This window comes from Sorex fumeus, unplaced genomic scaffold (genome assembly GCF_029834395.1).
Source record: "Sorex fumeus unplaced genomic scaffold, SorFum_2.1 ptg000122l, whole genome shotgun sequence".
Taxonomy (NCBI): domain Eukaryota; kingdom Metazoa; phylum Chordata; class Mammalia; order Eulipotyphla; family Soricidae; genus Sorex; species Sorex fumeus.
The window spans coordinates 21,692,159-21,707,463 of record NW_026606179.1 but is presented as its reverse complement, the minus strand read 5'-3'; the positions used below and the strand labels follow the sequence as shown (position 1 = coordinate 21,707,463).

The 15,305-nt window shown below is 62.5% G+C and overlaps 2 protein-coding genes across 5 annotated transcripts; both read left to right on the top strand.

Moving 5' to 3' along the window:
* Positions 1-881: 881 nt before the first annotated feature.
* Positions 882-9,406, top strand: USF2 (upstream transcription factor 2, c-fos interacting). Of its 4 annotated transcripts, none has more exons than XM_056136534.1 (10): positions 882-958; positions 1,219-1,265; positions 1,370-1,488; positions 1,622-1,741; positions 2,200-2,350; positions 2,474-2,561; positions 2,761-2,819; positions 8,303-8,397; positions 8,509-8,637; positions 8,742-9,406. In XM_056136534.1, exons 1-10 carry the CDS (start codon positions 897-899, stop codon positions 8,829-8,831), a joined length of 960 nt encoding a protein of 319 aa, XP_055992509.1. In that variant the 5' UTR covers positions 882-896; the 3' UTR covers positions 8,832-9,406. The 4 variants fall into 4 exon arrangements, with proteins under 4 accessions (XP_055992509.1, XP_055992508.1, XP_055992507.1 ...); XM_056136533.1 differs by having other exon boundaries at positions 2,471-2,561; XM_056136532.1 differs by having other exon boundaries at positions 1,622-1,822.
* Positions 9,407-11,595: 2,189 nt separating this feature from the next.
* Positions 11,596-12,838, top strand: HAMP (hepcidin antimicrobial peptide). Its single transcript, XM_056136568.1, has 3 exons — positions 11,596-11,729; positions 12,492-12,557; positions 12,639-12,838. The coding sequence occupies exons 1-3, from the start codon at positions 11,643-11,645 to the stop codon at positions 12,738-12,740; spliced, it is 255 nt and encodes an 84-aa protein (XP_055992543.1). The 5' UTR covers positions 11,596-11,642; the 3' UTR covers positions 12,741-12,838.
* Positions 12,839-15,305: the final 2,467 nt, after the last annotated feature.

Here is a 15,305-nt window from a genome sequence, read left to right as displayed (position 1 = left end):
CCCGGGGCCTCCGCCCGGGCTCGCGGCCGTCGGGGGCGCGCGCGGCCCCGCTCCCGCCCCGCCCCGCCCCCACGACCTACTTTCTAGTCTCCGAAGCCCCGAGGCCGGGCCCGGGCGCGGGCGAGCGCAACCCCCCGCCTCCGGGGCCGCCGGCGTTCCATCCGGGCCCGCGTTCCAGGCGCGCGGGCCGCCCAGCGCCCGGCCGAGGCGCCGCCGTCGGGCCCAGCCGGCGCGCGCGCGCCCCCGCGCCGCCCTCCCCCTCCCCCTCCCCGCCGCGCGCGCGCGCGTCCCCGGGCCCGCGCTCCCGCCGCCGCCGCCGCCGCCGCCGCCGCGCGCGCGCAGCTCAAGTAAAGAAGGAAAAAAAAAAAGAGGGGGGGGGGGAATAGAAAGCGGCGGCGGCGGCGGCTGCAGCAGCGATCGGCCGCCGGACGGGGCCGGGCCGGGCGGAGGGCGCGCGCGGCGGGCCGGGGCCCCCAGAGGCGGCGGCTCTCCTGGGCGGGCCGTGTTCGAAAAAAAAAAAGTCGCGGCGGCGGCGGCGGCGGCGGCGGCTCGGGCAGCAGGCCCCGGGGCCGCGTGCAGCGGGCGGGGGGCGAGAGCGCCGCGGCCCGGAGCCCCGAGCCCGGGCCCGAGCCGGGCGGGCGCAGCGGCGGAGGCGGCGGCGGGCGCAGGAGCAGCAGCGGCGGCGGCGGCGGCGGCGGCGGCATCTCCTCCTCACATGACCCCACTGTTTGTCCCCGTGATCAGCGCGAGCGGCTCCCGTGTCTCCTCCGTCCCCTCCTGCCGCGCGGCGTGAGCGCCGGGCTCGGGGGCCCCCCCGGCCGCCCGCCCCCTCCCCTCCCTCCCCCTCCCCTCCCCTCCCCCCGGGCCCCGCGCCCCCCCCCGCCCCCGCCCCCCCCATGGACATGCTGGACCCGGGTCTGGATCCCGCTGCCTCGGCCACCGCTGCTGCCGCTGCCAGGTAAGCGCGCCCGGCCCCGCCGAGCCCCCCGCGCGCCCCGGCCGCGGCCCCCCGGCCGCCCGGGGCCTCCGGGCCGGGCCGCCATGATCCCGAGCGGCCGCGGGGCCCGGCTCAAAATGGAGGCCGCGGGGGAAGGGGGGGCCCGGCCCCGGGACGCGGGACCCCCGGCGGACCCCGCGCGCCCCCACCCCTGCAGCCGGACAAAGGGGCGGGGGGCGCCGGCCGCCCTGACCCGCGCTGCCCCTCCTCCCGCCCCGCAGTCACGACAAGGGACCCGAGGCCGAGGAGGGCGTCGAGCTGCAGGAAGGTGGGTGCTCGCGGGGGGCCCCCTGCCGGGGGGTGCACGGGGCCGGGGGGCGCCGCGTCCCGCGCCGCCGCCGCCGCTGACCCCCTCCCCCCCACCCCGCGCAGGCGGGGACGGCCCAGGCGCGGAGGAGCAGACGGCGGTGGCCATCGCCAGCGTCCAGCAGGCGGCGTTCGGCGACCACAACATCCAGTACCAGTTCCGCACAGAGAATAATGGAGGACAGGTGAGGCCCGGGCCCCCGCTGCCCACTTGCGGGCTGGACCGCGCGCGCGGGGAGGGGCTGGGAGCGCCCCCCCCCCCCCACGCCCCGCGAGCCCCGCGCCCCGCGCCCAGCGCCGCTCTGCTGCCCCCTGCAGGTGACATACCGCGTAGTCCAGGTGACCGACGGTCAGCTGGACGGCCAGGGCGACACGGCAGGCGCGGTCAGCGTCGTGTCCACGGCTGCCTTCGCCGGGGGGCAGCAGGCTGTGACCCAGGTGGGTGTGGATGGGGCGGCCCAGCGCCCCGGCCCCGCTGCCGCCTCTGTGCCCCCAGGCCCCGCAGCACCCTTCCCACTGGTAGGTGCCCAGCACGCCCCCGGGGAATGGAGAGGGGGACACTGACCGTGTTTCCCCCGGGAGGGGGCAGGTGGAGTACAGATGCTGCCTTCAGGCCCTGGGCGGGCCAGTCCCTGTTTTGCATAGTAAGACCCAGGACTACAGCCTTGTTGTTATTCCTCCCCTCCGTTGTAAAATAGGAGTGATGGGAAGGGAAGGCTTGAAGAGGTAAAAAGGGTTGGGCCCCGAAGTGACAAGTGGAGAGTGACAAGTAGAGGGCTGTCTGAGACCCCAGACCCAGGGACACGTCCAGAGGGCCCCCTCCCCACAGCAGTAGTGGGTGGGCTTGGGAATGATGGTGACTCAGGACCCACCCTGCACTGCATTCTCCTTCCCAGGCTGTCATACAGAACCCCTTCAGCAATGGTGGCAGCCCAGCGGCCGAGGCGGTCAGTGGGGAGGCGCGGTTCGCCTATTTCCCAGCGTCCAGTGTGGGGGACACCACGGCCGTGTCTGTGCAGACCACAGACCAGAGCCTGCAGGCCGGAGGTAAAGGGAGGAGGGGGCCGGGGTGGAGCAGGCCTGGCAGGGAGGGAAGACTACCCACTCCCCCCTACCTTCTACCCCCGTTTGGACACTAACCCCCACACTCCTACTCCGGCTTCTCAGCAGGCCAGTTCTATGTCATGATGACGCCTCAAGATGTGCTTCAGACAGGAACGCAGAGAACGATTGCGCCCCGGACTCACCCCTACTCCCCGTAGGTGCAGGAGACCTGGTCCCAGGTGCCGGGGTGGGGGTGGGGGTAAGGGGGTTGTCTGAAAGGAGGGCCAGGCGGCTGAGCCCACAGGAGAAGGTGCCAGTTCCTTCGTCCCCCTGTGGGTCTGTCTGGCAAGGACAGTTGTTTGCACCGGTGGCGGCTGGGCTGACATGTGCCCACGTTTTCTCTCCTCTCCTAGGAAAATAGATGGAACCAGAACGCCCAGGGATGAGAGGAGGAGAGCGCAACACAATGAAGGTAGGTTGAGGCAGGCAGCCTGGGCGGGCTGTGGGTGCGAGAGGCGCACGTGTGCTGGTCTGCCAGCTGTGGTGTAAGGGGCGCGTTGTCAGGAAGGAGGGCCTGCACTCCCTAGCAGTGCTCCGGGCAGCCAGCCAGGCTGGACCAGCCAGTGCTCAAGAATGTGATGCTGCCCTGGCCAGCAGCACCTGGAACCCCAGTCCCACACTTGGTGTGGTGCTGGGGGGGTTATTGGGCAACACCCCAGAGATGCTGGGGGAGAAGAGCATGTGGTGCTGGGAATCGAGTGTGAATCCTTCGGGATGCAGGATTTGTACCCAGACCCTGGCTGGCTCTTCTGCGTGATCGGGAGGGTCTGGCCTGTGTGTCTGCATTTCCTCCTCCTCTTGAGAAGCTGGGTTGGGCTGGCTCCCTTACCCAGGGGTTGCTGCCCTCCTTCCCGGCTAACCCACCCGGGGATGCTCCCAGGAGCGAGGCCAGGGATGGATGGGGCACAGTGGCAGTGGGCTGGGCTCCGAACCTGCCATACCCTGCCCTTAGAAACTTCAGGTTCCATCTTGAGCTCGCGTGGCCCTCCACATTGACCCCTGGCCCTTTACCTTCCCGCCCCAAATCAGCCACTGTGGCGCGTGGGCAGCACATGGTCCCAGGGGACACCCAGGGATCCACGGAAGGCATTTAGAAAGTGTTTCCAGAAGGTTGCCTGGCAGCAGGCGTCTAGGGTCTGATCTAGCACGTCCAGGAGTTTCAGAGAGTTGGCATGATGACCTCACGGGGCGGTCATCATGCTGCTGGAACAAGGGCAGACCTATGGGAAGGCTTGTCAGGCTGGGGAGCACACACTGGGGTGGGGGGGAGCATGGGCTGGAAGGGAGCATTGGCAGGGGAGCACGTACCGGAGAGAGTACTGGCAGGGGAGCATGGGCTGGAGCAGAGCACCAGCCGGGGAGCATGCACTGGAGGGGACCACTGACTGGCAGGGGAGCACATGCTGGACAGGAACACTGGCAGGGGAACACCAGCGGGAAGCAGGCCCTGGAGGGGAGCATCGCAGCAGGGGCACACTGACAGGAACACATGTTGGAGGGGAGGGCAGGGCAGGGTCTGGGTGTAAGAGGGGAGCCCTGTGGGAGGCCCGAGGGGTTCAGGAGGGCCCAGGAAGTGACTGGACCCTGGGTTTGGGGGAGGAGGGGGCGCCCAGGAGCCACGCAAGCAGGAGTGGGCCTGCGCAGTGCCCTCTCGTGGCCGCCTCCAGACCTCTGTCAGCAGCATGCTCCCGTCTCAACATGACAGGGACCCTCAGTCCCACCCCGAGCCCTTGTTCTGGTGCACAAGACCCAAGGTCACAGAGGTACCACGTGACAAGTGCGAGTCCCACAACTAAATTGCTGGCCTCAATGCAGGGACCCCGGGACAGAGGGAGGCCCAGTAGGGCCACCAGAAGGGTTGAGTGGGCGCAGAGGCCCTGGCCTGAGGCCAAGCCGGCGGGCATGTGTTGAGGGGACGGGTCCAGGAGGACCTTGGGGGAGTGGCGGGAGGGTTGGGGGGAGTGTCCTGGCCAGGCCCAGGTTGTGCAGTGCTCCCTGGTTCTCCAGCCAGGAGGGTCTACATGTAGAGGGGCATATCTGGAGGGCAAGGGGGAGGGCCCCGAGGCACCAGGACAGGATGTGTGGGACCTCCAGGAGAAGAGGTCAGGGTTTCAGAATGAGGTCAGGTTGTAGAAAGGGGTGGGCCTGGCATCAGGGTGGCACGATGTGGACACCTGGGTCAGTGCCCGCCCAGCCCTGGCCATGCAGCCGCTGCTTCCCTTTCATCCCATGCACTGGGCACCGGTGGCCCTGACACATGGGGGCGTGTGGTTGCCCCCGGTGAGAGACCCTCCAGCCGCTTCACCCTGCTCTGTCCCCTCCTCCCTCCTTCTCCCCCCTCCTGTCCCAGCCTTACTGTGGGTCCGCCTCGTGTCCTGCGGAGGGCAGTCTTCCTCACAGCCCCGTCCTCCCCTTCTGCCTTCCTGTGCCTCTGCCCACCCTCTGCCCATCCTCCCCTGTGCCCTCAACACTCTAGCTAATTCCGCTCCCAAAACCGCCCCAGGTGAGGTCACGCGGGGCAACCACATTGCCAAATTCACTGGCCGCTTTTCCTGTGCGTGCTCTGGGCACCCTGTGCTGCCCATGTGCCTGGTCTCGGGAACATGCCATCCCCCTGACCCCCATCCCCCCCGCCCCCGCCCCCCCACCCCCCACCCGAACTCTGCTTTGAGCAGGATCTGGATGGCGGGTGGGAAGGGAGCACAGGAGGGTTCCCCAGGCCACCCTCTGGGGACCCGCAGGGGCCAACGGCTTTGGCTATTGGGTTTAAGGACTGGCCTCTTTCACTGGGCTCAGAAGAAGGGTCCCCTACATCACCCAATGGGGGGCTCTGCCCTGTCCCTGAGGGGAGGGCCTGCTGAATAAGCGCCCTCCCTGCTCTGCGGCCCCTGCATTTCCCTCCAGGACAGCCTGTGAGCCCCTTCCCCAGCCCAGACCTCTTTCTAGAGTGTCCAGAGGCTTCCCTGCTGCAGGCCTCCAAGAAGCTGACTGGGGGGCTGGACCCCCCCCCCCCACCTCTGCCGGTCCCATCCTCTTCTGGACCCAGGGCCCGTGTCCCCACCACTGAGGGACAGCCCAGCTGCCTGCAGGGGCAGGGATGCTGGATGGATCAGAAAGTCTGGCCACCTGAAGGGTGCCCCACAGCCAGCCTGGGGGTGCTGGGTCAGGAGTGGGGTTTGCTGTTGCCAGAATCCCTGGGAGAGTAGCAGCCCAGATCCATACATGGAACCTAGACCGTAGGAGCCAGATGGAATCGCCGTCTCCACTGGTCCCCCACTTCATGTCTGTTCACTCTGCCTTTTGGCTTGCTTCAGGTGGAATTTGCGGGGGGTTCCCCCCCCCAATGTTCTGGCCCTTTTTTCTCCCCTTAGGCAAGAAGAGAGTTTCACTCGGACGCTGCCTTTTCCTTAGCTGCGCCCCGTTTGGATATATGATCTCATGGCATTGGGATCAAAATATTTTCCAATTATTTTCCTTGTGATTTCTTCACTGACTCATGGGTTATTTAGAAGTACGTTGCCTAATTTCCAAATATTTGTCGGGCCATTTGGTATCTTTTCGTGAACGGTCGTCGTACCGGCTAGCGACCGGAGAGCTTGCGCATCATTTCCATTCTCAGGTCTTTAGGGAGACAAAGGCCTGGGCTGGGGTCTCTCCTGGGAGGGGTGCCACACACACTTGGGGTGACGGGTCTCTGCCCGTGCTGGAGGCGTCACCGCCTCCGCCGCCCTGAGGCCGCCAGACTGGCCACCACGTGGTCTTTGCTCCTCGTCTTCCAGAACCCGGATGCTTGTGTCTCTGACTAGATTTGTGATTTTGTTTATTTCTCCCTTCAGTCCTGGCAGCTCTGGCTTCCAAACTGTGTTGCAAATGGTCTGGGGCTTGGGGGGGGCGGGGGACGGGGAGGGAGTCCCTTGCATTTCAGATGTTCCAGAACTGTCTTCCCAGACCAGCTTACTGCAGGGTGCTGCTTAGCAGAAGTCTCCAGACTTGTCCCTAGAGAGGAGGTGGGCCGGGTCTTCAGAGACCTTCCTGTCCTCCCACTTCCTCATACCCACCCCCCACCCCCATCATCTGAACACCTCTATGCCTGATTGCTCTCCCTTCAGACACCAACCAGAATGCCCCCTCTCTTTGGGAGAGAACTTCCCTGACCCAGCTCGCCCCCAGCTCCCTGTAGACATGTGTTTTCCAGCTGGCGGCCCCCAGCCCCTCCAGGTCCAGGATAACCACCCAGTGTCGGTGTGGCCGACGGTTGGCAGCCTTGGAGTGGAGCAGGAGAAACTGCACAAACAGAGCTTCTCTGCCAGTTGGCCATCTCTGTCCTTCGGGGTGCGGTTCCCAGGTGACCCCGCACCCCCAGCAGAGATGGGATCACCGGGTGTGGCACTGAGGACAAGCACCCCCGCCCTCCCCCCCCCCCCCCAGAACACATATACTTTGCCCCCTGGTGGTGGCAGCGAAGAGTGCATGTGACATGAGCCTGGCCCAGCTGTAGCCTTAGCCCTGGACAGTGAGCTGGGCAGTGCAGGGCACCAGGCCTGGACTGCACGCGGGGCTCTGCGGCTGCTTGTGCCCCCACAGTTCACAGGGACTCGGGCCTGGGCGTCAGGCAGGCTCCACGTTGCACACCCTTGTTAGCGTGGTGTTGAGTTGGGGGCGCAGGGGTTGGAGAGTGTGTAGAAGGAAGTGGTGCAAGTGTGGGTGCCGGAAGGTGCCGGAGGGCTGATGAAGCCGCGTGCAGGGAGCAGGTGGTGGGGCTTGCTGCGGCGGGAACAGCCGAGGCCAGGGGCAGTGCTGGGTCCTGAGGGAGGGGGTGGGGAGGCAGGAGCTGCTTCTGGCTGGCCCCTGCCCGCTCACCCAGCGCCAGCTCCCAAGTCCCCTCATGGCCCAGGCCGCCTCCCAGACACATACCACCTGTGTTTTCCCTCCGCTCTCCCGGGTGGTGGGGGGGGGGGGGGCGGCAGGGCGCTTGGGACAGTCGGGGGAGCAGCTGGGCTTCTCGGGGCTGGTTTGCTCAGCGAGGCGGGAAGTGTCCAGCTTTCACTTCATTTGCCCTCGTCACGGAGCCCTTGGCCCCCAGGTGTGGTGTGGCCCCATGAGAAGTCAAGGGGAAGAAGGCTGGTGTCCGCCGGGTCTGGGGGAGCCGCCGCCAAGTGAGGGCCTGGTGGTGTGAGTCAGAAACCCCAAGTCGCGCCTCTTAACTGAAGGCGCGTGGAGGTGTCCATGGCTGCAGCTGCTGGCCAGACCTCTTCCCCCAGGAAGGGTCAGTCCACACATGTAGCACCTCCTGGTGGGCCTGGGTGTTCTTGGTTTTTTTGTTTTGTTTTGTTTTTAAATCAGAAGTTGTTCAAAATTAGTTCCATTCAGTATTCCAACACCAACTCATCACCGTTGCACCTTCCCCCACCATGATTTCCAATTTTCCCAGCGACGTCTTGGGGAGATTTTAAGCAGGAGTGAGACATGGTCAGAGTGAGTTTAACGGTGGAGAATGGTCCTGGGTCTCAAGTGCCGGGGATACCAGATGTAGGGGCTCAGTGGAGCAGAGTGGCACCCAGGGTCTCTGAAGGGCACTGGGCATCCTCATGACCACCTCCCACCCCCCAGGAGCCACGGCTCCTGTTTTCAGGTGATGCCACCTGTTGCTGACACTTGGCTCAGATTGTGACAGGCCCAGAGGACCCCGCTGTCCCCGGCGGTCGTTTCTGCCCGCGGGAGTGTGTGGTTTTCTCGGGTCGTTCATGTTTGCCAGCAGAGAAGTGCTGTGCCCAGGGCTGGGGCCTGGCACCCCGCACTGGTGAATGCCACGGCCTTGGTGGGGCCACCGTGGCAGGAAGGGTGGGAGATGCAGCCACGGCTCTTGTAAACTCCCCACCCCCCACCCCCCTGCAGTGGAGCGACGGCGGAGGGACAAGATCAACAACTGGATTGTCCAACTTTCAAAAATCATTCCAGACTGTAATGCAGACAATAGCAAGACGGGAGCGGTGAGTGCCCTGCCATCCCCACGCCCTACCCCGCCCCGCAGCTCAGTGTCCCCGAGCCCCCGCAGCAGGCCTGGGGCTGAGGTTCCCCCCCCCTCGCCCGCCCCCGTGCAGAGTAAAGGAGGGATCCTGTCCAAAGCCTGCGACTACATCCGGGAGCTGCGCCAGACCAACCAGCGCATGCAGGAGACCTTCAAGGAGGCCGAGCGGCTGCAGATGGACAACGAGCTCCTCAGGCAACAGGTGCGTCCTGGGCTGGGAGCCGGCTGGGGTCCCGGGAGCCCCCCTCCGCCCCTGCCCAAAGCAGGAGCCAGCCTCTGGCTGCCTGTCTCTCTTGTCCCCGCCAGATTGAGGAGCTGAAGAACGAGAACGCCGTGCTCCGCGCCCAGCTGCAGCAGCACAACCTGGAGCTGGTGGGCGAGAGCGCCCGGCAGTGACGGCCGCCCCCGCGCCCCCCGCCTGCCGCCCCCAGCCCCCACCCACCCCAACCCACCCTACCCCCAGCCCTTAGCACAGCGAGGGGCAGATGCCCCTCCCCCAGCTGCGTTTTTTTATAGTAGATTTTTAACAAAAAACACGGGGAGACATAATGCATTTCTGTGGATACGCGCCCACTGTTCTCTGCAACTTGGAAGCGATCTCCTGCCCTTCCCCGTCTGTCTGTCTGTCTGTCTGTCTCCTGCCCCCCCCCACCCCACCCCAACAAGGTCTCGCCCTGGAGGCTGAGGGCGGAGCGAGGAGGCCCCTACAGCCAGCAGCAGGACTGAGACAAAACGGGGTGCTCACGGGAAGGAGAGGGAGGCTGGGGGTGCCCGGTGCCTGGCCCTAAGCAGGGAGGCCATGCCCCGCCCCACCCTCTCTGTTTCTGGATCCCTGCTCCCACCTGGGTGTGTGTGTTTTAATTTTCTTTATGGAAAAAATGGACAAAAAAAAAAGAGAAAGAGAGAGAGAGAGAGAGAGAGAGAGAGAGGTATTTAACTGCAATAAACTGGCCCTGTGTGGCCCCGCCTTGTCCCTGTGTCTGTCCATCTCGGGGAGGTGGGTGGTCTCGGGGATACCTGGGGGCAGCACTGCTGGGCCCCTGCCCCCCTGTCCCATCTGCCCATGCCCAAGGCCTGGGCTAGTGGCAGGGATGGGGGGGTGAAGGGATAAGGTTCCTCTGGGAGGCCTCAGGTGTGCGGCCGTGGGTGGGGGTTGGGGCACCGGGATCAAGGCCATGTCCCGTGTTTTGGGAGGAGAGGCTGGGGTCTCCCATGTCACCGGCTCTTACAAACAGGCCTGGCTCTGGGCCCTGCCCTTCAGGCCCAAAGCCCTCCCCTCGGCCCCAGCCAATGGTGGGGCCTGGCCTTGAGCCCCCCACCCCCAGGGAAGGCAGATGGCCAGAAAGCCAGGGTTGGCCCGGCAGCCTGTCGCCATGCACCGCGGCTCCGGCGCCTGTGCCGTGACCCCTGACCCTGGTGGCGGATGACGCAACCTGGCCTGAGCCGAGATGCAGCGATGCCGATGCTGGCGGTACTGGGGGATGCTGCTGTCTGTGGGGGCTGGGTGGCACACAGCCCTCACCTCCTTCCCCCCACCCCATCTCTGCTCTAAGGATCCAAGCCTATAGGGTCCCTTTTCTGAATTCTTCCCCAACACCTGCCGTAAAGGCCTCTGAGGGGCTCAGCCTGAAATGCCTTTCTCAGCTGTTACCCCAAGGGACTCAGGCCTGCCCGCTCTCCCAGCCAGCCCCCAGACCAGCTCAGAGCCTGTCCCCGCTGCCTCTTCCACGGTTACCCCCAGTAGACTCAGAGCCTGTCCCCTCTCCCGGCCAGCCCCCAAACCAGCTCAGAGCCTGGAGCCTGCCCCTCTCCCAGCCAGCCCCCAATAGGGTGAGTTTAGTAGACATCAGTGTGGAGGTGGTAGTAGGGGTCAACAAACCAGCCTCCTTCTAAGGTCCCCCAGCTTTGGTTTAGAATATGCCTTGGCAGAGTGTAGGAGGGCAGGATGTGTTAGTGACAGGGCCCCAGCCCCCAGGTCCTGGCTGGTGTTCAGCTCCAGCTAGCCCTATAGTAAGCCCAAGAAGAGATGGCCAAAGCCCTGTGTCCAGTCAAGGCCGTGCTGGTTACACCAGGTACCTCCCCTCTGTTTCCCCCCTGCACTGGTATTGAGAGGTGCAGGATTGACCTCATCACTTGTTGCAGTGTAGGGGTGACCATGGCTCTAGCACCCACGGGGACAGTCGTCCCAGGGAGCATAATGTGCCCTCTGCTTCCTGGAGCTGCCAGTTGGAAAAGCCAGTGAGTGGCCAGCCTCCCACCACACTGCACCCCGGTGTTGTGGGGGAGGCCATGTAGCCTAGTGATGAGCAGAACCTGCTCAAGGTCAGATCCTGGCATTGTCTAGGTCCCCAATCCTGCCTCCTCCCCAGCCCCCCGTCTGTTGAGGTCTGGTCACAGGAGGGCATGTTGGGGCAGGGTGGGGGGTGGTCGGCGGGGGGCGGGGGTGAAAGCACAGCAGGGGCCCCTGAATACAAAGCCCAGAGGGGCAGGTGGGCAGGTGGTCACCTCAAGGGGGGGGGGGCCGTCATGAGCTAGTATCTGCGGGGTGGACATATGGGCTTTGGTCAGAGGCTGGGACCACCTCTTAAGTTCTGTATCCTGCAACCCCCTCAACCCCAAAAAAGCTGCAGATCTTGCTGACAAGCTGTCGGGGGTCCCCTCTCCCTGCCAGCGCCTGTGTGTGTGTGTGTGTGTGTGTCTGTGTGTGTGTGTCTGTGTGTCTGTGTATGTGTGTCTATGTCTGTGTATGTGTGTGTGTGTGTCTGTGTGTGTCTGTGTGTGTGTCTGTGTCTGTGTGTGAGTGTGTGTGAAGGGAACCCCAACTGTGACAGGCATGCAGGGGGTCCCCGAGACCCTGGGCTTCAGTCAGAGCCTCTGAGGGAAAACACTCGGGTGCCAACTCCTGCGGCCAAAGAGCTTTGGCGTGAGGTCAGCGGGTGAAGGCGGATCAGGGAAAGTCCCCCAGGTGGCAGCCCCACCCCCTGGACACACCTCTGCTGGTTGCTGTGACACAACCCTGTTCCCTGCTGCCGCTCTGTTCCCGCTTATCTCGCCCGCCTTTTTGGCGCCACCAACTTCTTGGAAATGAGTTACGACCAAGGGGAGGGGGCCCAGCACCCCCTCCGCCCCCAGCAGGCCCCATAAAAGCCGCCAAAAACGGAGCCCAAGACATCAGGATTCCACCTGCCAGCCAGACGCACAGACACGATGGTCCGAAACGCACAAGCCCAGGCCATCTGCCTCCTGTTACTCCTCCTGACCAGCCTGGCCAGCACCTCCACACTCCGACAACAGGTGAGACCCGCTTCTGGGGACTCAGACCCTGCGCAGAACCCTCGGGGCCCCTTAGCACTGGGCAGGGGACGGGTAGCTGCTTAAAGAATAGATGAGGCCCCGAAGGGGCAGGCACTAGGGGTTCCTCAACAGATTCCATGCTCGCCGTGTCCTGCGCCTTGGGGACCCGGCATGAACCAGGTGAGCGAGTCTTCTGCTCTGGGGCAGTTCACATCCACGATGAACAAGTCAAATATAAATCAAAAGTCAGGACAGGTGACTGTTATTCAGGATTCTAGAGAGGGTCGTAGAATGGTTGCCGGCTATGTGTGTGTGCGTTTCGGGGGGAGGTCCTCCAGTTTGGGGGTCAGGACTGGCAGGAGAGTTTTGTGAAAAGACACTATCAAAGGAGTTTGACCTTGGAGGAGAGAAGGACAGTGCATTCCTCTGGAGTGTTTAGGGTTTTAGTGAGTGCCGGGGGTCCCTGGGGATGAGATGGACGGGCCGGGCTCGTGAGGAATGTGAGCACAGATTCCCTCCAGTCCCAGCGCTGCCCCTGGGAAAAATCTGTGTCTCCCTAAGTACTGTGGAGGCCGGCTTGGGACAGCCTGGGACCAGTGAAGAAGTTGCTGGGGTGGGGGAGTGGGTGGAGGGCGGTTCAGCTGGGAGGTGTCTGTGGGCAGGAGAACTGCCTGTGTGAAGGTGAGAAACGGCCAGAGTAAGGGGGGGGAGTGGTCAGTGGGTGGAGAGCCCTGCTGCTCACTCTGCTGCTTTGCCTGGCAGGCAAGTCAGCACACAGAATTGCAGAGGCCGAGTACCGTGGCAGCCACAAGCCAGACAGACAAGAAGGTAAGTCCTCCGAGAGCCCCTGGGAGCCCTGCCCAGTCCTCCCATGCCGGCCACTCACTCCTGCTCCCTTTCTTCCCCCAGCCGGTGGAGCGGAGACTCTGGAAGCGGGACGCCCACTTTCCCATCTGCATGTTCTGCTGCAACTGCTGCGGCAAAACCTGTGGGTTCTGCTGCAGGTCTTAGGGACCAGCACCCTCCATGCCCCAGTGTACCTCGTTTCAGTCCACTGCTCTCCAGCTCCATGAATGTCTCCAAATAAAATGTCTGTCTGTCTTTTCCAACCAGTGTCTGCTTCTCCTGTGTGTCATGAGCACCAGAACTCTGTGTGTGTGTGTGTGTGTGTGTGTGTGTGTGTGTGTGTGTGTGCGGGCGGGGGGGGCGGGGTGGTAGTAGAGGAGGGCCACAGGGCACACACATGACAAGGCAGAGAGGAGGGTGCATGAGGACTTGGTCAAGGAAATATCTCTTCTTCCTCCTGGTCACCCCACTTTGAAAGACCGAGATGATTTGTTGCGTCAAGGGCTGAAGGCTATGTGAGTTGCCTTCCCTTGAAGTCTTCTGAAAATTGGGCTCCCAGGCTCAATGGCCTGGAAGGTTCCTAAAGTGAGACTCTTCCCCGGGACCCCACTTAGTTAGAAACTGCTTGGTTGAGTTCGTTCCATTTGGTCTTGATTCCTCTGGAGTGGAGTTTTCCCGAAATCCCTCTGCATCCTGATTGTTATGGTGTCCTGACCCTGCATCACCTAGGCCAAGACTTCTGCTCTGGGTTGCTCTGGGGTTCAATTATAACACATGAAGCAACTGTAGACATCAGTAAGCCACTTAAGCAAAAGCTCTTCGGAATCCTGGGTAATTTTGCAGAGTAGAAAGGGGGTCTTGAGACCAACACTGGTGTTTCAGGAGCTCCCCGAGGGAGTGTCTGGATACAGGGAAGTTTTGGCGATGTATTCGTGCAGGGAGAACAACCATAGAGCCTGAGGTCACTGGGAGAGTCCTTCTCGCCTCCACCAGGGGTTTGTGCCCTCCCTTTCTGGGTAGCCCCTCAACTTGCCTGATAGAGGGCTGGAGAGATACTACAGCAGGTAGGGTGCTTGCCTTGCACGTGGCCAACCTAGATTCAATCCCAGGCGCCTCATGTGGTCCCCTGAACCCCTCCAGGAGCAGAGCCAGGTATGGTCCCAACACCACCTCCCCACCCCCAACCAAAACCAACAAAAACTTACCAGACAGAAACAGGTACAAGATGCATTTCACTGTGTTCTTTGCTAGAAGGTTCCCAAGCAGTACTCAGAGCCTCAGGAGCCAGTCCTGTCTCAAGTCCACTGGACTGGACTATTCAAAGCTAGGATAGGGAGATGCAGTGTTGTTCTGGTTCAGTGATGCTGGTCCCCACTGCAATATCAGCAGTGTTCAGTTTAGGGGTGGTGAGTGGGTGGAGTCGCAATGTCCTGACTCCAACTCAGATCATTGTGTCTATACACCCTGACCACTGAACCATCTTCCTGGCCCCTTCACTGTCTTAACCCACAAGGAAACATCAGCACTAGTCCATGAAGTATCTTGATCAATGGGCCTCCATGTTGCCATTCAACAGGGAAGGGACAGGGCTTGGGTCCCAGAGATGGCCACTGTGCCAAATGCAACTAGAATTTCTTTTCTTTTTGGGGGGTGGTGTTTGAGCCACACCTGGCAATGTTCAGTGGTTACTCCTGGCTCTTCACTTAAGGATCATGCTCAGGATACCATATGGGATGCTGGGGATTAAACTTGGGTCTGCCATATCCAAAGTAGGTTCCTTATACTATAACTCCAGCCCAAGTTTCTTTTCAAGAGAAGAAAAGTTCTGATTTTTATGTGAAATCCCCTGCTTTTTCAAAATCCTGGCAGTCAATGAAAGGAATTTGATATTTTAAATCAACATTCTGTGTGCCAAACAAAACATAAGCAGAGGCCAGATCAATGCATCCTACACCCCTTTCCCTTCTAAACACGAGGATCCCCTGCCCAGAGAGGTGCTCTGGAGATCCCAGCAGCAGAGAGAGGAAGGGGAAGGGGCCTGGGCCTGCCGCTGGCTTTGGGATCCAAGCCATCTTGTCCAGATGTGGAAGCCCACCCCAGAACCACGCAGGGGGGCAGCTTCTCAGCACTCAGCTTCCAGGAGGTTGTGTTGCCCTGGGCCTGTGGGGACTAAGTTAAATGTGAAACAGCTTTGGAAACAGTAAAATGCCCCCTCGGGGTTAAGGATTTGTATTAAGGGATAGGGGAGGTCTCTGGGGTCCACCCCTAAAGCTGGGTGGCGGGAAGCCTAGAACTGCTAATGAGTACATTTCAGCGCACCCGGGGCTTGTCTGCCCTCTGACAAGACCTTTGGCTCAGTCTAGAGGCCTCTCTCCAGAGCCTGCAGAGCTGTGAGAGGGCCTGGGGGAGAGGGGCTTTAGGGTACCCACTTGGCGGGTGTGGGCTGGGCCAGCTGGCTCAGGTGAGGAAGCTGCTGCTGAGTTGGGGACCACACTTAGAGACCCCTTGGTGGTAAGCTGCCTGTTGAGCCAGGGCCAGCAGATATCTCCTGGTTGGACCCCTCAGCCACTGCGTTGAAGAGAGGTGTTGGCATTTTGTACTTACTTATTTTTATTTTCTGGGTTGGGAGACACTACTGGTGATGCTCAGGGCTTACTCCTGGCTCTGAGCTCAGGTATCACTCCCAGCAGTGCTTGGAGGACCATATGGGATGCCAGGAATTGAATCCTG